Source organism: Pygoscelis adeliae, unplaced genomic scaffold (genome assembly GCF_000699105.1).
Source record: "Pygoscelis adeliae isolate BGI_AS28 unplaced genomic scaffold, ASM69910v1 Scaffold358, whole genome shotgun sequence".
Lineage (NCBI taxonomy): Eukaryota > Metazoa > Chordata > Aves > Sphenisciformes > Spheniscidae > Pygoscelis > Pygoscelis adeliae.
Window position 1 is genome coordinate 2,244,437 of NW_008825429.1, and position 15,981 is coordinate 2,260,417.

General features: G+C 36.4%; 1 protein-coding gene across 1 annotated transcript in view; it reads right to left on the bottom strand.

The window, feature by feature from the left end:
- The window catches only part of SPECC1L (sperm antigen with calponin homology and coiled-coil domains 1-like), a 54,606-nt gene that overhangs the window by 9,410 nt on the left and 29,215 nt on the right, over positions 1-15,981 (bottom strand). Inside the window, exons 10-12 of the mRNA XM_009330776.1 lie at positions 15,454-15,537; positions 13,561-13,717; positions 9,931-10,033 (exon numbers count right to left, since the gene is read on the bottom strand). Of these exons, the coding sequence (XP_009329051.1) occupies positions 9,931-10,033; positions 13,561-13,717; positions 15,454-15,537 (344 nt within the window). The remainder of the gene's footprint in view (positions 1-9,930; positions 10,034-13,560; positions 13,718-15,453; positions 15,538-15,981) is intronic.

A 15,981-nucleotide genomic window follows, 5' to 3' on the forward strand; every position in this document is an offset into this window, starting at 1 on the left:
GGGAAAGGGGCTTTTTCTTGTCACAGTGTTGTGGTTTAACCCAGCAGGCAGCTAAATGCCACACAGCCATCCACTCACTCCCCCCCCAGTGGGATGGGGGAGAGAATCGAGAAAAAAAAAGTGAAATTCGTGGGTTGAAATAAAGACAGTTTAATAGGACAGAAAAGGAAGGGAAAATAATGTTAAAAGAATATACAAAACAAGTGATGCACAATGCAATTGCTCACCACCCACCGACCAATGCCCAGCCAGTTCCCGAGCAGCGGTCACCCCCGCTGGCGAACTCCCCCCAGTTTCTGTACTGAGCATGACGTCCCATGGTATGGAATATCCCTCTGGCCAGTTGGGGTCAGCTGTCCTGGCTGTGCCCCCTCCCAGCTTCTTGTGCACCTCCAGCCTTCTCGGTCGGTAGAGCATGGGAAGCTGAAACGTCCTTGACTAGTGTAAGCACTGCCTAGCGACAACTAAAACATCGGTGTGTTATCAACATTATTCTCATCCTAAATCCAAAACACAGCACTGTACCAGCTACTAGGAAGAAAATTAACTCTAGCCCAGCCAAAACCAGGACACAGTCATCTGTGGCAAGCTAGTTATAAAAATCAAATATGAACAACCATGTTTCCTTTGCTACACAATCTACTGAGGGAGAAAACCCGGTCCTGGTTTTCACCCCTTGGCTGAAATATTTTCTATCCTTCCCCAGGATGGCCAAGTGATGTGGGAAGGGGAGGAGAAAGATGTACATTGGCACTGTCACAATTAAGTTAAACACAGATCTGCTCAGACACACATGCATGCATTGAGCCAAACTATAAAGAAAAAAAAAAACCCATACTAGTTAAAGCTACTGAAGAGCATTAGCAAATTTTTAAGTCTCAGGACTACAAGGATAGATATGACATTCCTTATTAAAGTAAGGAGGAATGCTGAAGCATTGCTGAATCTGATTAACAGTTTCTAACACACGTGTTTCCAATCTAGTGACTTAATGCTGGATATAGTTTCAGTAAGTACCTGTTGAATTGGTATTATTGCAGAATATACTCTATTTACCATAGACCAAGAGTCCATTAAAGTCAGTCACCAGTCACTCTACAAATAAAATAAAGTTTGATAGTACCTTGCCTCACAGAGCTTACAATGTCTTTTTTCTCTCCCAGGTTGCTCCACACATTTCAGAGGAACAACAGCAATGTTTATTTGAAAATTTAAGAGTTTGAGCCTGAACACCAGCATCACCGAAGCACAGATGAGATCTCAGTACTGAAAGAGAGATGGAAGGGTACACAGCCTTCAAAGTGAGAACAATAGCTTATATTGGAAATGAGAGAGCACAGAGAAAGGAAAAGCAAACAGTGCAATACTGTTAAAGCAATGCATTTGAATAGTGATCTTTGCAAGAGTCAGGATGGACATCAACAGGCCAGAATGCATTCATCAAAATCAGAAAATAGGATGCTGCGGTGATGTGTATGAGATCATCAGAACCTACATCTGAGGTTTGACCCTGCGGATGAAGAAGGAAGATGTGCTCAGAATATATGAAGAAAGAAATTGCAAGGTATCGAAACAGTCTAGATGAGCTGGAAAATAGACCTATAGAAAAACTGGGGTTGAAGACAGAACTCTTCACTTAATTTAAAAACCAGGAGGAGTGCTCACCTCCAAAATCTAGAGATATTTTTCATAGTTTTATAAGTATATTCCCTCACCCCAACATGTGAGCAAGAAAAACAGGAAAAAGTTGTGCTGAAAATGGTAAATGAAACTAAAACAAGAGAAAGTCATCTTCCCTTAAACATTATAGTTGTATAAACTAAAAATTTCACTTTAAATATTAGTAGCATCCATAGAATGTTGAATTTTGAATATAAACATCGGAAAAAAGGGCCAGTTAAAAAAGGTCACCTACAAGTTTGGTTGGTTCTCAAAAATAACTTGGAATACCCTATTTTTCTACATCTTCCTGTAGGGCCCAGCTTTTATTATTAAGACAACAAGCAGAAAACAAACCCATCATCCAAGAATCTTAATGTATCCAGAGAAGCTGAATTAAATACAACGGAAGGAAACAATTAAAAGGGACTGGTTTCTGTTTCCAATTGCTCTGAGCATTATGAATTATTATTACCTCTCAGACTAAAAAAGTATAATATTGGTCAGACACTAAAAAACAAATCTAGAAACTGGACAGACTGTCATTTAAACTGAAAATTTAATTTTTTATGTAGGCCTTTGAGCATATAACTGGCACATTTAAATACAGCACAATTCTATTTCCCAAATGCTTTTAACTACTTGTGGTTTTTTGAAAAAGCTTGGTCAGTATAATGAAATCAATCTTGCATTAAGCTCTTATTTCTCAAAGAATTGACGGTAAACAGAACATCAGCCTAAAATCTCTGACATAATTTCTTCTTTGTTACTGCTTTTATTAAGTAATTGGCTGTATTAAGAGTTTCTGCTGGAATCTAATCCGGAATTTTTCTTCAAGCCATTTCAGACCACAAAGTATTAAAGCAATTGAAGGACATACTTTCAGATAAACCGTCAAATGAGGAAGAGGCCTTTCTAGAGATAGGTGAACTAGAAGGAGATTTATCAGTCCTTGTCTATTAATGTTTAATACTTAGGATGGGAGTGAAGTCACCTCTAGTATTTGGAAGAGATTTTTTTTTAAAAAAAGGCAATTCTAACAAAAGGCTGTTGTCATAAAAAGATCTGTGGAAGACACTTTCCAACCAGGAATAAAAAACAAAGTTAAAAATTTGTAAGAAACTTCTAGAGACAGAGCATAAGAATATAACATTTTACATAATCAAACATGCCAGATTCTATAGTCCATTCTACAGCCATGACAAAGAGGAGAAAAAAAGATAGTAGGGGAACATCCTGGTGGATCCACAACCAAAAACCATTTCAAGCATGACTCAAGCTCCTATTAAACTGCAAAGTGGAGGGTAGGAGCAGTCACCACAAAATGAGTATTCCCTTGCGCTCACATGGGAGGGGGTGGGTGGGGTGGGGTGTAAGAAGATTCTTCCTGAAACAAGGTTGAAATGTAATAATAACAAAACAATCCATCACCTTAGGCTGAAATACAATAGCGGTTAAACAGTGAATTTGAACTGGATGCACAATCAGAGGAGCATCCTTGCAGTAAAGAAGGCAAACTGTATCCTGAGCTGCATCACTAAGAGTACAGCCAGCAGATCAAGGGATGGGATTCTTACACTCTACTGGGCCCTTGTCAGTCTACACCTGGAATACTGTATAGGGATTTGGTCCCCCCAGTTCAAAATAGTCACTGAAGAATAAAAAAGGGTCCAGCAGAGAGTTATCAAGATGATTAGATGGTTGGAGAACTTGACAGATGAAGAAAGGTTGAAGGAACTTGGTTTATTCATCCTAAAGAAGATTCAGGAGAGATGTAATCAGAGTCTTCCAATGCCTAAAAGGCAGTTAGAGAGAAGATGGAGGTACTCTCTTCAAAAGGACACATGGTGACAGGACAAGACGCAACAGGCACAATTTCTTTTCAGGGAAATTTTGTCTGGATATAAGAAAAAAAGTCTTCACCATGAAACAATTAAGCATTGGAATAGGTTGCCCAGAGAAGTGGAGGAATCTCCCTCACTAGAAACATTCTAGGCTGCTTAACAAGGCTCTGTATAACATCAATTTAAGGTCTGTCCCAACCTATGACTTTTCTAGAATTCACAATTTTAAAGTGTTTTTAACCAGTGTAGTGCTAATTTTGAAATTGTCTCCTATTGCTTTTTGCAATAATCCTAAATTAACTGAGGGTCTTCCATAATGAGTGAAAATACCTTTTTTTAAAAAGCAAGAAACAGATATTGACTATTATAACCCAGTGATTCAACTTTCTTCTTCCCCGCCCCCCCGAAAACTCCACAGATAACAAAACCCACAAACACCAAAACCCCCCAACTATAGAAACCATGGTTTCTAACTTATAGTTACAAACTAAGAACAAAGTTATTTTAACTATCTCTACAGCAGACACATCCACAGCTGTCTTCAATCTCCCTGAACTATGTATATTACAATTTGAGCAGAGGAGCATACTGCATAGCAGCTATTTCTCCATCCCTTGCTCTGCATAAGGAGGAGAGGTTCCCACATCCCAGCTCAGTTTGGCTCACAAATGAGTTAGGACATGGAGAAAATAAAAACATGTGTCTATGTCTCTGTTGTATTAGTTAATGAAATAAGTGGGCTAAGAAAGCAAAAGCATTAATATGATCCTGTACTATAATATATTAAACCATTAAAACAAGATTTGAGGTTTAAGTGTACAGACCTTGGCAGGCTTCTTCCCATGGCAGAAAATTACGATTAAAAAGCTTTTAAAAGCTTTTAAAGACACATACACACACACAAAAGAAAAGAGTATCCATTTAAAAAATTAGAAAGGTAAACTACAAAATAACTGCTATCCACGCTCCATTGAATCAGGATTCACTGATTCTCAAATCATGGATTAAAGCTGAGGCTATCAGTACTTCTGGCCGTAGGTGACAAAATAAAAGTATTTCTGGAATAGACCTAACAGCAGTCCCAACTACTGCCTCTTCAATCCCAGCTTCTGAAAAGGCAGTAAATGGCAAATATAAACCATCAACCCCCTTAAATATTGACTGTTAATGTTGCTTTCCTTACAAAAGATGTTATTTTTTGGTTCTGGCACAAAAAAGGAACCATAAAAGGAGCAGTCATTCTCAAAAAAAACAATAATAGCTTCAGACATTAACATTTGAAGCACTTACAGAGATACAGACAGCTTCATAATTTATTCTAAATTTTGTTGTAATTAAGTGTAACAACTTGACATCTCTCTTGTATCAGAATCCAATCCAAACAGAAAAAGGAAGCATGTCCTTCCTTAACTCAACAATTTTTGGCTAAAGCATCACAGCTTAAACCAAGGAGAGAAGTGTTTTGGCAGCCTGACTGCTTTGATGAATCAACCAGACAGCACCAGGGAAAGCATGCACACCCTGGAATCATTATTTGAACATAGGCTTACATAAGCACACAGTCTTGTCCTCTTTTTGTGCTTTTTTAAAATCAATATAATACTTTGAGTAGAATATGATCTAGCTTAGTGTTGATAAAGATGTGTATATAAGAACAGGTTTAAAAAAAAAAAGCAACCCGAACCATCTTTTACCCTTAGCTTTGTTATTCTACACTTATTACTTGAGTACAAATGAAAGCATTGCTTGATTTCAGGGTACATTCAGCATAGCATTAGGTACACATACATTCATATTCAATCACACTGCTCAATCACTAAACAATTTTATTGTTTATTGCTGCCATGTAGATAATAAGTTTTAAATTTTTTTGTAAGACATGAGCTTTGATCTGTATAGGAGGTAGAAATTAGGTGGTCTTTCCAGAAAAAGCAGCATTGCATGAATTAGAGGACAGGTACAACAAGGCTACATTAAGGAGGTCTTCCAGTATATCTGTAATTAGGAAGCGTGGAAAGCTTAAAGAAAGGCTAAAAAAAAAATTAGTCTATTCTTGCTGCTATCTTGTGACAATTGCTTTTTTGGTGTCAGACTTCTGGAAGTGAATTAGCTCTCAGTATGCTGACAAAAAATGGAAAATAAATTGAAATATTGCTGTAGATAAGAATGGGCAAGGATGTGTGTATCCTGTTTGTTGGTCCCTTTCTTAACGTGAAACATGCATGCTCACATCCTTTTTTTAACTTTTATTAGTTGTGTACTCAAAATGAAAGTAGCTGTGTTCCAGCTAGGGTAAATGCTCCATAACAGCTGGATGGGATTACTTTATGCTTTGAAGATATCTGGAATTTATGACAGTTTTATGACACTGCACATATTTTAGAGGAGCCAAGAGGATTCTCTTCTCTCTGGAAAATGCAGCACTTGGCGCTGTACTCTGAATCAGTATGTCGGATCCTGAGTAAGCTAACACATGATCAAATTTCAAGTATTTTGTGTCTGTTCATCTGAAAACTAAAGGTGATTCGTTCCTCCTTTATCTAAATGCTAAAAAAAAACCCCCTTATCTTAAGAGAGCAACTCTTCTCTTTCATGGCTTAGGGATCTGTTCAGCCCTGAATATAATTAAACTCAGTAACTTAGTGAGTGCAATACTGTCTAGACTGAACAGGCTCTAGATGAAAGTTAATACAGAACCTGCCTGCTGTTAGTTCTGCAATGACCTTCTGCAGATGGCCACCCTCCAAACCTAAGCTTCAAGGAGAAATTCTGCTTGCAAAGAACATTCAGACAGCATGTATATTAAAAAGAACAACATAGTAAGAGAAAAAGCCATACAGTTTTTTACATCAGTAAGAATTTCTCTTATTTTCATTGGCTATTTTAACCTTAATTTTTTTATTGAGGTACTCTTAAAAAAATACCAGATTTGGAACACAGTTAAATATTGTTTCACCACTACATTTCAAGAAATCTGTTCATTTATTCCCTTCCAAATTTGCTTGAATAAATCAAGAAAACTGTACAATGAAGTAATTTATCATAGTTTCGTAATAGGATTAGATATTAGCTTGTTTATCATAATGCATTCACAAAAAAGAAAGTCTTAAGATTCCTTTAAAAATTCTGCTATATGGAACTACATATTTGTCAGAGGTGGAAAGCACAGTTTGGCGTAAATGTCTGTGAATGTGTGTGAAGGGCTTTAAATAAAATCCTTCCACTGTAATGGTCTGAAATTAGAGCTTCACCACACTATCATCTTTGAATTATTTAGCATTCACAAAATTTCAAGCTTCTAAAAACAGAGATACTTAAGAGTTTTAATCAAAAGCTTGAAAGTCATTTCCTAGAGGGGATAGGAGAGCAGAAGTTATTCTTCCATTTTATTTGAGCAGACAAAGAAACCCAATTAGTTGTACCAAGCAATTAAGTAGTACTGTATTCTCAAGTATTACGTGAATAAAGGAAACCTTCTCTCTGTGAAACAGTACAGACCTTGGTGTGTTGTTTGGTTTTTTTCCTTCTTTAGTATTTTCAACACATGGAATAAAAAGCAGCTCAAGAGCTACAGCTGACCTCCAAGGAGAATAATGTTCAATCCTATGCTGCTGCTCATTAACAAGGGTATACCAGCTACATCATACCTTGTTTTTAACATTTTGAGCCACTGGTAACTCACCTATAACTCTGTACACTTTAAACAAAATTTTTGAAATTAAGATTTGTATCTGGCTATTTGTGTGATTACTACTTATTAACCCATGTATAAACCAGAAATTAATCTATTCTCCAATATCCAGTGCAAAAATGTAATCCCAGAGATGAAAGGTAAAGCAATGCCAGGAGCAAACATGGCTCTGTTAGAAATTGGGCTTTAACTCAATGTGCATGCTTCCATCTTCTCTATGAAACACCAACAGCTGAAATAATTTTCTATAAATATTTTATGTATAATTTTCTATAAATATTTATGTATGCATAAAAAAACTACAGCTGTGAGACAGCACCTCCAGGTGAGAGGGAGAAAACAAGACAAAAAAAGTGACTGTTGTTGGCAACTGATGAAGAAGTAACCACATCCTTCCACGTTGGCAAAGACATACTTGAAAAATACTGGTTTACAGGGCTGAGTTTTACTTAAATATAGGTAGTTTAATTAGATCTGCATTAGAAACAAATTGATATAATATGAATAGGGTAAAATTAACAAAAGAATTATTCTGAAACAAAAGCCGCCTAAGACTCTTTTCCTTGTTTCCAAATCATGGTTAAAATCTTCAAGGTCATTTTGGAACTTGTTACAGACTCAATTTGCCAGTATTTTTCCTTTAACCTGTTATATTTGTAACTAAATAAATAATAGCTAGCATTGATTTAAATTGGTAACAGGATACAAATTGATGACTAGAAAGAAAGTGGACCTACTGCTATTCCTACAGAGGAAAAGGCTGGGATATTTAGGACTCCTCTGTTCTGTGTGGCTCACACAGCAGCTCAGAGACTGAAGACACATCGTCAGTCAGCATGCAGGTAGCTCTAAAAAGCACGTGCTGGCTCTTGCCCAGATGCTAAGCCAAACAAAAGCAAACAGTGGTACAGAAGAAAAGTAGAAGTTATAATGATGGGAAATGCTGGGGATAAAAGGGAACTGTGGTAGCGTATAAGACACTAGGAGGAGCTGGAGGTAAGAAAAGGTACCCTGTCAATATTTGGGCGACAGGGAAGAAGGAAGAGAGCTAGAGTACCTTAAGTAGGACTGAATGAGGAAGGGAGATGTTAATTATTCTGATGCTTGTTTACTGTTTGTCAGTTTTGAATCCACATAGTTTTAAAATTAAGTTAAAACTAAGCAGAGCTTCAATTTTTTTAAAAAAAGATCCTTATCTGGCATTGATAACGTTGTTGAAATGCCAGAAAGCTGGATAAGCACTATTCACAATGAATACAATGCTAGATACGTTTAAAACATTAGAACACCACTAACATGGTGTTCAACCAGAACTGAATTTCAGGGGATACTGAAAATAATCAAATTCTGTACAACAAAGAAATGAAAAATGAGTGTGTGTAAAGCAAAAGTTAGTTTTTGGAGAAAAATGTCTTAATATAACCTCCTGATATGATCCAACTCTTTCAAAAGAAGGCATGCATTGGTTCTACAGATGCTATATGCTATGATTTCTCAGTAGCAACACAAGCAGAGAACCATATTACAGTTGTCGAAGCAAGTACAGTAAGTCTCAAAACCTATTCTTCTACTAGTGTTCATAAAACTCAAGTAATTATAAGCAGCAATCTAGATAAACAAAAGCATGCTCTTGCATGTGTACACAACTACAGAATGAAAAGTTTAGAATATTTTCTATTACTTTTCCTAACCAGATAAGGAAGCTGTCAAATTCATCTTTCATTTCAAGACAATATGGGAAAATATTTTTGCATTCAGTTTTAGAGGATTTACAAAGAAATATAACATCCTGCCTTTTTTAAAATGTGGGGAAGGAGAAAGGCTCTTCCCACAAAGAAGCTTATCCTCAGAAATAGCACAGTTTAGTACTAGACGTGCCACAGGAAGAGGGGGGAGGGCTTATATCACAAGACTGTCCATTGTACTGAAAGATGACTTTTCCTATGGATGGGTGATCATCCTGTTATGCGGCTCTTAACTTCCTCCTGCATTGTGAGTCTCAAGTCATGGAAAGAGTAAAGTTCTTAAACTGAAGATTGTGTTGGGAACTCCAAACACTTTCAATACAAGTTAATCAAACAAATACATCATGGTCAGACTATTAACATCCTGGTTTAGTTTGCTGAAGCCACTATTCTTTTGAAAAAATAATGTAATCAGGAGAACTCTGGATAGTTATCTTGTTAGTTCTTTTGGCTTCTGATAACGTTTGGTCTAACTGAAAAAAAAAGTCTGGAACCGCAGTAGAAAGCCAAGTTCAAAATGCAAGACAATGCGACCTTCACAAAACAAACTGTCCCTAAATAGAGACTAAATGGGAGCACATTGAAAGATCCAAAAAAACCCTACACTAATTATCTATCAAACCCCCCCTCTGAAATTCAAGAAATGGTACTCTAACTGCATTGGGAAACATTAATTTAAACCTTAAGTTACTAAAGTTTCAGTTACAGTTTCAAAAGTGTGATCTGTAAAAGGCCGTTTTAAAGTGCCTCAATAGGAGGTCAGCTGCCCCCTTAAGAAAAAAGCTATTATTGACATGGAGCAAAGCGACTGAAGAGCTATTAATGTTAGTTAGGTTAGGACTTGTAGCATGTGTTCCAAGAAGAGAGTACAGTACATACCAGTGCCACTGCAATCTATGCAGTCAACTGTGGAGCAGCCTGGTTTATGCCATTGGCAGATTCTAATGTGTTGCAGCTAGAAGTATGCTACGTTAAACAGCTCTACAGTTACCTGATATCCTTCTGTTTTTTTCTGGCACCACTTCAGCAAGGCATTTCTCTTGGATCCTCCATATTCTCTTGCTAGGGCAGACAAGGGATCTTTCCTCTCTTCCCTAGGAACAAGGCAGAAGTGCAACTCAGAGCTTGTAACATATCTTTTGCAACAGAAATACATATTGTAAAAACTTTAAAAAAAGGACAAATTAATGTCACAGTGAAAGTAGTAAGGCACAGCACTACTGACTGAAAAATAGAATACACAGAAATACCTGCAGAGACTTAACAGTTCTTTTGGAGTAATTCTTTCATTAGCAAATTATCCTTCTTTTTCCTTTAAACTTTTTTTTCTAGGTCTTTCAACCTCAATGATTTTTTTTTTCTAAGAGTTCAGAAAATTAAACTCACAACATGGTAAGTTTCAGCTAGAACCATTAAGCTAACTCAAGTGACTTTATTTTGTATTTAGAAAGAGAATAAACTGATGCTATCTCTCTTGCATCTCATGGCTGAGTACAAATGTCACCTTGAAACAACACGTTTGCATATTAGCATTTGCCTGAGATCTGGAGTTCTTAAAAAAGAGGGGGACGATCTAACTAGGTTGATCTGCCATTTGATATACTGGCACAATAATGATTCACTTTTTTTGAAATAAGAATGTTCAATTACCAATAAAATCTATCAATTAATTTCACTTCCGGTCTGTCAAGCTTACCTTAAGTCTTTTTCTTTAAGGAAAGATTGGGGAAGAAAGGAATGGTCATATCTGGGTTGGCCAGTTTTTCACATGAGTCTTACATTACAGACATCCCTTTACCAGGCTTCAGAAACCAGTACTTAGATTAAAAAATATATATTATAGAGGTTAATACTTTTGTAGTGGCCTAGTTACATGATTCAGTATTTCTACAGACACTATAGTGAACAGTCTCTGACAAAAAGACTAGGTATTACACCATTATGGAGCTTAGTTACTGGACGTAAAGTGTGCCAGCAGTTGTTCTTATTTTTAATAATTTCCATTTGGAAAATTAAGATAGCTATCAGTGAATCCATGCTGCACAGATTTCCTCATCTGCCATTTTTTAAAGACTTCTATGCAGATGTAAGCAAAATTCCCACAACATCCACAAAGATGATACCTTAAATTACTCCTTTTGGATATTTCCAAAAAGGGATACAGATTGTATACATTCACTCTCAAATCTTTAACTCTTTGTTCTTTACAACCCATTTGGTGACTGGAAAGAGGGGTGGAGGGTGGAAATACGTAGTATTTTCAGTGGATTCTCTGCTGCAGATTTACAGGTAGCAATTCTCCAGGTCCTGCTAGGGGAAAAGAAAGCATCCAGGGGATGTGGATTTCTTCATGCATGTGTGCTACCAATGGAACACCAGAGACTGTTCCACATATCAGCAGCATCTGTCACTCAACGCATAAAAGAAGAGAACATGTGCCAACATACAGTGAAATGTTCTAAGGCACTAATCTTAAGTACATGTATTGCAATTTGCTTGGCCAGTCTTCACTGAAATACAGTTGGCAAGATCTCAAAGTTGCTTAGAAAGAGATATCAGTGGTGGCATTTGAAACATCCATGAAAATATATGCACAGCAGAACAATAAACAGGAAACAGTAAGTGCCTTTCAGCATGAAAGATAGCAGTATGAGCCTTCAAACCTAACTGCTAATCTCAGAGATTTAACATGACAAGGAAGTTGCTAATTGTGTTATTTTAAATATGAAATAAATGATCTGAATAGGTTACTGTATCTAAACTTCATAGGTACCACACAGACAGAATGATGCTTCAAGAAATGCTGTACTTCAGTTCTTAAATCAGTACATATTTCAACAACCCCAACTGGTGTATTTTTTTCATTGGTGATTGAAACAAATAATAATGGGATTGCATACTCAATCTACAACGAAGATTATGCAACACTACAAGAACTTTAAAACAGAGATTTGGGACAACATACGAGAACTCAAATGAAAAGCTCCCTCTCTTTACGCTAAACATACTGTTCAGCCATGAGGGAGCTGTACAGCCTGTTCTCAAATTCCAGTAAGAGCACATGGTTTATATCAGGTTCTCACAGTTATGAAAACACTGCTGAAGAAAATAAATTAGCATAAGTTGTACAGAGATGATGAAAAATTGTTTGATATATAAATCTTACAAGTTAGTATATTAGGTCAACTATATTCCAAATCAAGGAGCCAACGAAGTTTCAACTAGAACAGGGAACAGTAAACTGCAAGTATTTGTTTTAGTGAACTATAGCAATAACTATTTATTTTACAACAACTTTCAGAAAAAGGTAGGGGGAAAAAAGAGAAACCTGACCACATAACAAATTGAAGTCCAGCAGCGACATTCTGAGGACAGTTCTGAAGAGCATGCTCATCACCGCGCACCCACTGCTGCAGATTCCACTACTAAGTCTTCTTGTAGTGCTTAGCATTGCAGTCAATGGTTGGGCGGCATAGTAAAGATATTGTAATTATATCTGTACGATTTTACCATGAAATGCCACACTATTTGCTACAGTCTGCAGGCTGCCATCAATGCAATTTTATACATTACCAGTTTTAGTCTTTTTTTTTTTATTATTTCTGGATGTACTCAGTCTAAATTTAGGTGCTAACACACACAGTATTATTTGCTGCTGGTAAAGTACCCACAGATCCAAACTCAATTTAATTTCTGCACAGTGAAAGGAGAGCATCACTAAGGCATGCCTCAGCTGATTTCAGGGAAATAATTTTCAATAGCACCCACAGCTGTAAATAACTTCACAATTTTATAATGTAGTTATTACATATTGCCAATGTCTCAGAACATTAAGGGTTTCATATTTCTGCTGTACAAAAGCTTTGCCAGGAAGCTCTGTGTTAAATGGTCTTGAGAAAGTCGTTTAAGCTTCATCTGCCAGTTTCCCAATCTATGAAGGAGGGCTAAGTACATACTTCACTTGCATAACACGAGGCTTAAATACTTTTAAGTCCTTTGACTGATAACACTACAGATAGGAAAAGTTTTAAATTTACCACAGACTTATCTTTTTATTTTACTAATGAAAGGGTGTTGCCTGGCCATTTGTTACTTAGACTTGCATTATGATTTCGTCTGTGGGACAAATAACCCAGGCCCATTCACTCATGGCTATTTAGAAGACTTGGCAGTGTCTGGAATTAAGACCTAGTCATGCTGCTTTTTGTCTTTGGCTGTGATTACAAAAGTTAAGGTTTATCATGCGGTCTTCCTGGCTCCAAGCCACTCTGAAAGATTCGTTCAACATGCCATAAGCTCATTTCTTGAATTTGGCTTCATAGTATTTTGAACTGATATGATGCTATTATTTAGTGACATGACTTAGCTTGGTTTTCTAGTGGAGCATAAAGTTTTGGTATTAACCTCATAAGCTCTAAAAAGCCTAACTTCTGGTCTAACTTTCAAAACATATACTGAGCTGCAGAAAACACTTTCTGAAGCTCTCAAAGATTATTGAAGATTGTTATTGTATGGGTGGCAGTAGATTCTGCAGTCTTAGTGCCAATATTATATACTAGATATATGCAGACAGAGCTATGAAATTAACACAGTTCAGTGCACCACAAAAAAGGGTTTTTACCTTATTCGACTTCTGGTTGTAGGCGTGACTGATGCCGTAGGGGAAGATGAGAGTGACAGCTGTGGTGAGGTGGTACCCATTGCCATGAGAGATGCTGGAGATGCTCCATCAGGTGCACTGATATCCCGTTTGATTTCTTCACTACTTCTTCGAGAGACTAAGTGGGAAAATGCCCATACATTTATTGTTTGCAAACGTAAAACCTTTCAAACTCATTCTTGCTCTCTGACAAGCATTAGTTCAGAAACCATGCACGGAAACCCATATACAATACTAGGCTTCAACATTTTTCTTTATACTTTCCACTTAGGAAATATCAAGGATTTAGACTGCACTGCCAACATTTATTATCAAGCCTGTATCTTGAAGCAAAGAAAATTTGATGAATGTATCTTAATGGAATATCACTACTTCCATTTGCAAGATTTTATGAATGAGAAGGAATTTTAACAACAAACCATTTCATTTTTCTCTGGTCCATGTAGTTATGTGGCTAAGCTTCAAGTAGTTAAGAAAAAAGAAAACCAAAACAGTTTAGAGATGACAGCTGCTTTATTTCCACTTAATTTTAATCAAGAATTGGCATGTATGTGATGCTCTGGACATTAATTAAATATCCTCAGCAAGCAAATCAAAGATTGACCTGAGACCATTCATCCATGTTCCACAGAGAAAAGGACAAACAATTTCTCTTTCGAACGAAAGCACAAGCATTACACGCTGTAAAACCAAATTTGGAATGGTTATGTTTTCTCTGCATTGAAGAGTTTACAGTTAAACGTATGATCTTTGCCTTTTATACCTAAATAGTCACCATTGTTTATGTTTGTGCAAATCCACATATATCAGAGACTTATCTTCTAATGACTTGGGGCAAGTACATTCATTTATAAATACTAGACAAAAGAAGTTGAGGAAAAAACACTTTTCTTTTTTTTCCAGGAGAAATCAAATGATCTGAATCACATTTTCTTCTTGAAACCATTTACTCAAATATAGGTGTTTTTAAAAAATATTTCTCTCAAATTAATTCTGCCTAGTTTATAGAAAGTACCATTTTCACAGTGTCACACTATTTGTACTATAGATCTTAAAGATTTGTTTTTAGAAGCCCCTGCTGATACTAAGACGTCAGCTTGACAGTAAACTAACACTCTACATAAACTTCTTTTTAGCAACTCTATTTTTTAAAAATCCAAAGTTAACATCAAATGTGCAGCAAACACTATGATTAATACTGAAAAATATTTGTAGGTTATGCCAGTCACAAAATGGACTATTTAAAAATGATTCACTGCAAACATTCTTTTGTCCTACAGAACGGGTAGAAGTTTTGCTAGGTAATATGGGAAAACATTCATATGCATTAGATAATGTAAAATGATGCATTTGTTACCTAAAAAGAACAATTGTCCTATTTTAAACCATTGAAAATAATTCTTTCCACAAACAAAAATGGAATTGCTTAATTAGAGAACAATAATATGCTTCTCTGTCTCATTCACTTAAAAAAAATAATCCTACATCCAAGCAGTAAAAGGTAACAGCCAGGAACGGTTTATTTCCTCACATATACCTTGCACACCAAAATTATTTGTAATACAAGGAAAGATGACATAGAAGTCAGCTGTTAGATGCATGATTCATACTCATCCATCTGGTATGTTGGTGCAAGTCATATATGCAACTTTAGTTTCTTTCCCCAAATATTTCAACAGAAAACTTGAACACTGAAAAATATGCTATTCCAAATATCCAAATAGAGGTTTTCTGACAAGAGCTTGATGGTCTGAAGACCAAAGTTTTCTCTTGAAAAAGTAAAGTATATCTGTAAGTACAGTGTTGGAATCAGAGTTCCTGATTTTACTAATCATCTAAAAAACGTGGTATTACCAGAAATAGATTTGGCACTTTCCATAGCAGGTACTCTTGGCAAAGATGCTGGCCTGCTGGTAGAAGATGTTCTCAACAAATGTTCTGGACAAAGAAAAAGAAGAAAGAACATGATTAACGAAGATTCCAGTTAAATGTAAGTCATTTGAGTCATGAACATTGTCTACCAGTGCCTGAGTTTGGCGGTTTTAGTGAGAGCAACTGATTTTATCTGTATGAAAAAGGCGGCCTAAATTTGCTCATTACCAATGAAGATCACTATGAATACATCATGACCTTCTTAATCCTTTTTCCCTAAGGCCTCTTACTAACCCACTTGCCCTGGTCTATAAAAAATGAATTGTTAAACCAAAAGGCTGAGCAAGCAATCCCCATTTAGCACATGGCCAAAAATATTCAATATGCCATTCACAATGTGGATTGGTAAAGCAGATTGCTTTGTCCCTTATGTGACTTTTTTCTTCCTTTGGTTTGTTGGGGTTTTTTATTTTTTAAATAAAAACATGGGTTTTTTTTTCCTCGCCCATG